Here is a 9,952-nt window from a genome sequence, read left to right on the forward strand (position 1 = left end):
CAGCTTCATAGGCGAAAATCAGCTTTCTTTGAATTTAATAAAGCAAAATCTAATATATAAGTACTAATTTTGTCTACCACTAGAAATAAATCTCTTACAAACGAAGCAAGTTGGAATCTCTAAACAAGGTTCAATAGAGAAGAGTTGAAGACTTGGGCGCAGAATTATGATTAATTGAGCCTCAACATTTGTTCAAACTATACAATTTGTATAACCTTTACTTGAATAAAAATGTTACAAGTTTACATCAACCAATGCGTACAGTAAGGTTTTACATCATACTCATGTGTCTCGTTGTTGCACCAATCTAACTCTAAATTTCTCTAATGCTCCCAAATGATTAAGAATCTTGTGCATTATTCCTAGCATAATGCGAATAGTACGAACCGCCATTTTCACATCGGTGTGAAAAAAGCCTTAAATTTTTCATTAAATAAACAAACATTGTAAAAAAAATTTTGCACATAACATAAATTAGACAATTTTTAATAATTCAGTGAATCAGCTGGGTAGAATCTTGAGTTATAAGTAAAATCAAATATCATTTAAGCCTTCAATTGAAATCTTTTAAATGTTATAATTTAGAAGCCCCTGAAGTTTAGATGCCCTAGATAAAGTGCCGCATCTGCTCATGTGATAACCAAGCCCAATATCATTCTGGACAATGGCTCAATGACCCGTATACACTTGACCTGTATTCTATAAACGGATGTTTTTTGAGACTAAGAACCTTCCTGGTATACCCACCTCTAACAGTTTTTCTAATCTTTTCAAAGTGTGGAATTCGTAGCTTAATCTGAAGAAGAAAAAAAATTGCAAACTTGACGTGACCAAATGTTTTTGCATGCATTTTGTTATTGGGAAAGAAAATGTTTTTTCCCCTCCGATTTCCTAATTCTAAAATCAACAAATTAATTCTATCGGCCTTATCTCTCTAGGGTAAATGGCAAGCATGCATTCCCTATCGTCTCCTACCAGTTAAAAATGAAGTAATTTTTCAAGAGAAGTAAAAAATTAAGTAGCTTGAATTTAAGAGACCATTTGTCATGTGTACTGCTCTATCTCGTTTCTCGTAATTATTTAAGTTCTCGAACTCGTGCTCAACAGTTTTTGACTTCACAAGGACTTATAAGTCATACATTGTAATTAGCGCGCATACTTTCATTTGTATGCGTGACAATAAAAAAATAAATATTGTTTCGTGCAACAAACCATTCACTATAATAAATCTATTTTCGTTTTTGCAAATATTAAGAATTTTGAATATCATCTTTATAAAATTGCTTTAATTTTGTAACAGAACGAAGGAATTATATTTACTATTACGCTTAGGGGAAAGAGCGCAAAAACCTGTTATTACAGCTCCTAATATATTAGATACCTATTACCAAAAATTATCAAGTATCAACAATAGTTTGCCGTTTGGCTCCTTGAAACGGAGTATAGAACCAAAATTTTAAGTCAAATTAATAAATCCAAGCATAAAATGCTACTACTTTTACTAAAAACAAAACATAAGTTGAAATTTAATGTTTACAAAATTTGAAAGAAATCACACTACGCCAAGATTTGCTTTTGTATCATTCATGCATGTAAAGCATTGTAACAAAAAACATGTGAGCTGTTTTAAAAACAGTTTTCGATTGAGGACTCAATTTATAACTACAAGGCAGTACAACAGGAGTTTGATTTTCGAGCGCTTTTGTAAAAAGCTTTTGACTGCTCACTTATATCATCAGCAGTTCTGATGAGATCATCTAAATTTTCACCTCTTCGAAGAATGCCAACTACAGTCTTATGCAATATTATTTTAGTTTCATCTAACTCTTCCTCTAATCCAGCAGCACTTACTGGCTCTTTTACTGGATTTGAAAACATTTTAAATATTGTCTTAATTTCTGGGAATTCTAAGTCAGCATCAGACAGTGCCCAAATTTCAGGTTTAATGGATGAGGAGAATGCATTTAGTAAATGAGTTAAGCATGTGTGGGCTTTTGTTGTTGGGTACTCATCATCCGTGACAACTACGGCAGCGAGGTTATCAGGCCTTACAAACGCATTGCACATATAACCCTGTTGCTGTACACTGACTTTAACATCTGGCTCTGTTCTTTCGACTAAGATCACGCTACTAAAATGCATAAATTCCTTGACGCTTCTTTTTTGGAAAAAGCCAAATTCGGATAGGTCGCTTACACTGCTCAAGATGACAGATTTGGCAGAATTCTTTCGCAGAACTGCCAAAAAGTAAATCGCAACCATATTTATTTCAAATAAATCCAAAAAATTATGATAAAATTTTACAAATTTAACTGGTAAAAAAACTTCCTACTGAACATCTTCGTAAATTCTATTCAGCTATAATTATTAATTTTATAAACTTTTAAAAACATTTGTTTATTCATTGGAAGTTTTAATTTCTAATTTTAATTTCACCTACTAATGCCTACCATTTTATTTACACTTTTTTCCTGGATATATAAATTTCTTTAAGACAAATATAAAAATTACAGTGATATGACAAATAAGAAGCAGAGTAGGCGTGATTTAAAAATATTTAATTGGGTATACTATAGCCTACGTCACAGATCGTGTTATTCCTACTAAATTTAACTAGTAAACAGCATTTTNCTTTTTAGATTATGAACTGTTTGCAGCAATAATTTTCAACAGATTTTTCTTATTAATGTATAGAATTTGCATGCATAATTAACAAAAGAAAACAACCACTTTAAAAATATTTTTTCTAAAACAAAAGGGAGCTTCCGAGACTAGAAAACAAAATTGTTAATTTGAACTCTGATGATATTTCTTAGTTCTATAAGTCATCTCTAGTTTGTGGGATACTGCTTCAATCAGATTGGTTGTAACAAATCAATTCTGAGAAAAAACAATGATCAAATTGCTTAATGCTATGCTTACAGAGATTGATGCATATACAATGCTCAATTAACTTATATATTATACTTAGGGCTGTGATAATAAGCCTTTGATATTAAATCTCATTGATAACAAAGTTTTATTCATAGAATAAAAGAATAAATTAAGAAACAAATCTTATATTTTTTAGGAGCTCATATTTTAATGTGTTTAATGAGCTCATTTTAGTATGTAAAATAATTTGCTGTTATATTATCATTAAATAAATTTCAATTATTCCCATTTAATCTTATACACATTTACTTCAATACGTGTAATTTTAAAACTTATTAAATATCTATTCGTAACTAAGGAATAAAGACTTCTACCGCGAGCAATTTATTTTGAAAATGTTTTCCGATTTAAATTAATATTTTTTCCATAGATAAGTAGTTTTTTTGTATTTGCAATTCATTAATGGTTTTAGTTTGATAAAAAAAGAACTAACTTCTATAAGAACTAACTATATTAGAACTAACTTCTTTCCTTTAACTAGTTTGCAATAATTAAATACAAATATTAGCCTTTTTTATTATTAGTGATATTTAGAATTTGCTATATTATTGTTAAATAATACTAAATACTATTTATACATTTTGTCAGAGTGATCGTCAAACGCGAAAAAAAAAATTTTAAAAATCTGATTGAATTGAAAAAAAATCCAATGTTTGATAAATACTTTATTAAACAAACATTTTAAAATGCCTTAAAAGCCATGACATGTTTAAATGTCTTTTTATTAACCCTGAAAAAAAATCTGAATGCTTCGCCCAGGGCCGCTAACATTCTAGGTACTCCCCTGATTCTGTAATATGATAAATTCTACTCTAAATAGAGAAAAGAAAACTTCTTCATTCCTGACACTTTTCTGTATTTATTCTCCTATTAGTTAAAAAGATTAATTATGCTCACATAGATATGGATTTCATTAACATAAAAATAAATATAAGAACAGGAAAAATAATTAGAAATTAAAATGAACGTAACTTACTTAACAAAATGCACATTTGCGTTCGTTAAAACACGACATCCTTAAAGAACTATTATCTAAGCATTTCATTAAACTGCAATAAAACAAATAACCAAACCATTACAAAGAACTTCCGTAGTTCAATTAAAAATAATTAGCAATCTAACTGGTAATTAAGCATTTTGTCGTAGCGTGGCGCTAAAACTGTTTCGGCCAGACCTGTTGCCATTTTGCACTCATATAAAAAAACGTGTAGCCTTTTTATATGCTTTAGCATTAGAGTGAAAATTCTTTATATTTTTTTTGTGGTTGCCACTATTATTACTAAAAAGACGGCAAGTTTTTTTCATGCATTTCAGAACGCCCAGCACTATCCCTATCAGTTTTAGCACCTCGCAACAGTAAAAAAAAACTACTAGTTAGATTGTTGAGTTTATCGTTTTCTTTTATTATTTTTAATTGAATTTATGAAGTTCTTCACAATCGTTTGATCATTTGTTTTGTTTTAGTTCTATGAAATGCTTAAGCTCTAATTCTTTAAGAATGCCGTGCGTAAATAAAGGAAACAGTATAACTTGTAAAGTAAACCACGATTTATTTGAAAATTTTAATTTCCTTGTACTTAAATTAATTTCAATGTTGGATAAAATGCTTATTTAGATGGATGACATGCACCATTAATTCTCTTAAACTAAAGAATAAGTTCCGAAAAATGTTATTAATGTAGATTATTTTCTTGTCTCTGTTTAAAGTAGATAATCAGAAGTAAATAAAAAAAATATGGCGGAAACACATTTTACGAATGATATATCTAAAGCTTTAAATAAAAGATTTGAATTGATTACTAATAATTGTTATTTTTTATTTTTTTAATAATCAGATTAAGCAAGGGATACGAGTCTACACTGTTTTTTAAAGGTTAAGTTCCACTGCCCAATATACGCTACAGTGATGTTTTTTTCTTTTTCGGTAAGGTTAAGTGCCATTGTTGTCTGAATTCTCTATGATGATGTTTTTCTTCATGTACCCAAATATATTTTTTAATAATAAACCATAAAAAGTAAAGTAACTACACTGGTAGATCGCATATTTTGACAATAGACAACTGACCAGCGTAATCCTCAAACTGAAAAACTAGTAATAAAATTTCCATACAAATCTTTGAAAACTCTCAATACTTTACTTTTCAATTTTATATTCTAAGAACAAAAATCTTTCGCCGATTTCAGCAATTCAAGTGGATAATTTATAGTAGAACTGAATATAAAGATTTGTAAATACGTGAAGCGTTTATTACTAAACTTTATATGAATATTAGCGCCATTAGTCTTTGAGAATTAAGATTACTATTGTGTGTTTTTTTCGTTCACGCAATATTAAATGTAAGAGTTGCACAAAAAGTAAGCATTTATTAAATTGTTCTTTTAATGATTTAAAACTCGCTCATAAACTAATCTAAGCCTCAAATATCCTTTCATTCTCTCATAATGTTTGAAAATAAACTAAATGAATAAAAAAAAATTCGCAAACTATTTGCTAAAACAATTTATTCAATATATAAAAATCAACAAAATTTTCACAGATGATTGTAAAATGTGCACATGATATCATCCTTTGGCTTATGATGATATATGTGCTTACAGTAATTTGAACAAATAAATATGTTGACATAGCATGAAGCAATTCTTACGTGATACGAACTTCAAGAGTTTAATGAAATGACGAAGGGTACTTTTTTAATGAAGAGATGAGATACAATTTATATAATGAAATAAATTTTTGAAATCAGCATTTGGAAATTAGATGAGTTTTTATGCGTTGATGAGCTTTAAAAGTTTTACATTAATAAGATTGTAAATGAGAAAAATTACGTGGCAATGGATAGCAATATTTTCATGCAGCGTATTTACATAAGATTGAATATTCCCTGTAACCAAACTCTACATTTGCCTTTTTATGAGAAAAACAATCTAAAAATAAGCTTTCAAATTATGCTCAAATAACTAATAATTTGCTAAGGCACGTTAAAAATTAAAACTTCACATATGTAAATTTACTTTGAAATTAGCTCAAAATAAAATCCGTTAATTTTAACCAATATTTTCTTAAAGCTGCTGTTGTTTTATATTGTAAATATTTATACTCTACATTTCTATTTCGTATAAAAACTATATTAGTCTGGATTTATCAAACTATAACTAATACTAAATTCAACTTTTTAGATTATGAACTGTTTGCAGCAATAATTTTCAACAGATTTTTCTTATTAATGTATAGAATTTGCATGCATAATTAACAAAAGAAAACAACCACTTTAAAAATATTTTTTCTAAAACAAAAGGGAGCTTCCGAGACTAGAAAACAAAATTGTTAATTTGAACTCTGATGATATTTCTTAGTTCTATAAGTCATCTCTAGTTTGTGGGATACTGCTTCAATCAGATTGGTTGTAACAAATCAATTCTGAGAAAAAACAATGATCAAATTGCTTAATGCTATGCTTACAGAGATTGATGCTTAGATCCATGATCACAACAGAAACAACGTCGACAACAGACATGATTAGAAAAGTTACAAAAAATAGTTAAACCACGATGCGCAATTGTTTTCCCTAGAAATCGCTGAAGAAGCTGCAATTCAACGAAGTTTGAGAATAATGAGTCTCAAAAAAGTTCCATCTCTATGTACAGTCAGTTACTTCATTTAGTTCCATTTTCAGTACTGGTTTGTAAATATCTAAGTATCCTTTCTGCTTATTTCAGTTTCTGACACTTACTTCTGTCTCCTTTCATGCAACGTCCTATACCCACTAAGTATATTTGATTAGCCGGGCAATTTAGGATTCGACCTTTCAATGCCTTTCCAGCAGCTCGAGAGGCCGGTGCGCAAACTACGAACTTACTACACTCAGTGGGATGAATAAATACACCTCGTTTAAAGCAATCAACTTCGGTTTCTGATTTTACGACTACGGGTGGTCCATCATCGGATGGAGTAGGCAAAGGACGACTAGTTGTGGTAGTTGCTGACGATGCAGTCTGTGAACCACGACGATTAGAACTTCTTGGAGAAGAAGTTGTACTCGTCCTATAAAAAATAAATTAAATCACTGAATTAGAAAAAAAATATGCATGCCTATAACACGTTAGTGGCATTGTGAATTTTAATTGCTCTTTCCTTAAAATCCCACTAAATGGACTAGTCATGTTCTGATTTTGTGGCTTAGTGAAATTAACTGGAAGCCAAGCTTATAGCTAAATCATGATTATTTGCCGTAATTTTGTTTCGAATCAATATAAATACATGTTTTGAAGCGTGCTTGTCCATCTTACACAAAAGAACAAACAGAGCTTGTTGTGCAACAGAACTGGTTGAACATTTATCTTGGTTGAATATCACCGAAGGCTTAGGTAAATATTTGCAGAAAAAACGAAGGGCTCCGCCCTTCACTCGTCGTAAATTAACAGAAACTACCAAGAGGACATTGGTGGGTGGCGCAGGGCAAAATGAGCCCTTTTATAATGTATGTATGGTATTAGAAAAAATGAGAGACTTGGTACAAAATTAAAATTCCTTTTTTAATGGCATTTTTATGTGTGCCTATTTTAAATTCTATTGGATCCTAGCAATAATTTCTGAATCTGCATTTTCCTTGATATTGCACCAAGCTCTTCAAACACTCTAACTGTGGTGGGATTAGATCAGAATATTTGATACCACCCAAATCCATGTGACATAGCAGTCAACAGATTAAAAAGTAACGATGTCAAATTGCGCAGCTAAATTAAAATGTAAAGCACTTAAATTTTACAGTTGTAGGTTCTAATACAAATACGATTTCTTTTTATTTTTCAATAAATTGCCCGTTTTAGTGCATAGTGTCAAGATTAAAAACGATCGAAACGAAACCATTAATAATCTCAAAAGGAGTTTTAAAGGAACCATATATCATCCATCTCATTTTTAAAGCTGATGTTAAGTTTACTTGGTCAGCATGATGTTTAGTTTACTAAATAGAGTCACAAATATTTTAGAAAATTTTTCCAACGTTATTCTAAAATTGAATGCATTTAATTGTCTTGCATTATTTTCTGTTAAATGATTTCGTATTTTAAAAGATGTTAATCTAACTTTTATAAATATATACCTTTATTTTATTTAGATTATTAAAGCAAATATTACTGCTTATGGATTATTTCGAATAAATATTAGCTAAGTAGCAAAAAGAAATATCAAACAAACTTCTTCGCTGGCCTCTGATCCTGATAAAAGCATTTATTTACCAATTAAAAAATTATTGATGAATATAAAAATAACTGTATGCGTTTTAGTTACAATTTGGGTAGTAAGTTTTTGGAATTACGAGGTTCTTCTGTGCACAGTCATTATAAGTTAGCTCTATCAATTAATTATCCTTTTTATCCGATTCTGATGTAGTGTTGCAACTTTAATCGTATTTCGACTCTGGAATATTACTATCCCGTAATTGTAATGCGATTCTTGAGCATTGTTGTTAATATGACATAGTTGTAATTCAATTCAGAAACATTATTACTACTATGCCGTAAATCAAGATTCTGGAATATTGTTGCAACTGCAAACTGTAATTTTGATCCATTTCTGCAATATTGTTGCTCCGATGCCATGTTTGTAACCTAACTCTGGAATATAATTGCTCTTACGACGTTTTTGTTAGTAAAAAAAATAGATAGATAGATAGATGACGTATGTTGAAATTTGAAGGTATGTCAGTATTTAGATGCTAAATAAATTCTACTTACGTTCTCACAGGTGATGATGTTGATGATGAGAATCGTCTTCTGTTGCTAAGAGGGGGCCTAAGTGTTGGTCTTTTGGTTGTTGTAGTTGTAGTGGTTGTCTGCTCGGAAGTAGTAGTTTCATCTTCATACTCATAATAGTATTCATCTTCATATTCATCACTATCATTTTCTGAGGTTGAATTTGGAGCAGTGTAAACTGGAGCTGGTTCAGGAGGCAAGGTGGTGGTTGTCGTTGTTGTTGTGGTAGATGTTGTTGCAGGACTTGTTAGCTATAAGAGAAACAACTTTTAAAGCAATGGGGTCAAATTTAAAGTGGGTAATTTCATAATTTTATTCCAGAAAATGTCTAAAGCCTATATGTTCGAAAAGTTTAATTAGAATATTTTTATTATTTTTATTGTTCGTAAATCAGTTTATGATTTTTATACCACTAGATTGAGACTCTGGAGCATTTATGAATGTTTTTTTATTACTTTACTCGCAATGTTCTAAACTTTTTAGGGATAATTTTAATTGCTGGTTAAGTGTTGTTTGAAAAACATTGAGAAGACAAGCGTAAATAAGATATAGAATATTTTCAGAATGTTGCCGAGTAGATTTTACAAAAACGCATATTTTCTCTCTTCAAACCACTTCAAGCTCTTATAGCTCTTCTTTAGCAAAAATATCATGATTATGTTTTAAATTAGATTTATAGAATCGCCTGTTGCTTATTTTCCTTAAATGAATATTTTTCATTTTTAGAATTAAAAAAAATAAATAACTAAGCCTGATAATGTGCTCTTCAAGTAATGCTAAATACTCTAATTTATAATTTCGGCAAAGTAAAATGTTTCCTAAAGTTTGTATTTTTTAGTAACCTAATTAAGTTTAACAATATGGATTGATGTGTATTAGTTTTTTTTTATGGAGTCAAATGTTTGTGTAGGTCAAAAAATTGTAGTTATAGATTTCGATTTTCAGCTATAGATTTAGATTTGCAGTTATAGATTTTTTTAAATCATCAGCTTTACTATAAAATTTTTAAGGAAATTTATGAAGCAGGAATTCACTAAATTAGCGAAAGAGTTGTGAAACATCGAATAAATAAACACGTTTTGAATACATGTTTTTTAACAGTTACTTAATTATTTAATTTTAAAATTTGAAACATATGCAGCTTTTCTGCGCTGTTTTTAATAACTTTTTTCATTCATTAAAATTTTTTAGTTATTAAATTTTTCAATTTTTTATTTATTAAAACGAACGTTTCCTTTAAAAAAAAACTTCAACTATCTAATAA

General features: G+C 29.6%; 1 protein-coding gene and 1 pseudogene across 3 annotated transcripts in view; both read right to left on the reverse strand.

The window, feature by feature from the left end:
* Positions 1-1,662: 1,662 nt before the first annotated feature.
* Positions 1,663-2,262, reverse strand: LOC107444332 (synaptobrevin homolog YKT6 pseudogene; annotated as a pseudogene).
* Positions 2,263-5,419: 3,157 nt separating this feature from the next.
* The window catches only part of LOC107444627 (uncharacterized), a 77,829-nt gene continuing 73,296 nt past the window's right edge, over positions 5,420-9,952 (reverse strand). For all 3 annotated transcript variants that reach the window (XM_071181325.1, XM_043041074.2, XM_071181324.1), the window contains exons 17-18: positions 8,671-8,939; positions 5,420-6,976 (exon numbers count right to left, since the gene is read on the reverse strand). In XM_071181325.1, coding sequence (XP_071037426.1) covers positions 6,643-6,976; positions 8,671-8,939 — 603 coding nt within the window. In that variant the 3' untranslated portion in view covers positions 5,420-6,642. The remainder of the gene's footprint in view (positions 6,977-8,670; positions 8,940-9,952) is intronic.

Source organism: Parasteatoda tepidariorum, chromosome 5, assembly GCF_043381705.1.
Source record: "Parasteatoda tepidariorum isolate YZ-2023 chromosome 5, CAS_Ptep_4.0, whole genome shotgun sequence".
NCBI lineage: Eukaryota > Metazoa > Arthropoda > Arachnida > Araneae > Theridiidae > Parasteatoda > Parasteatoda tepidariorum.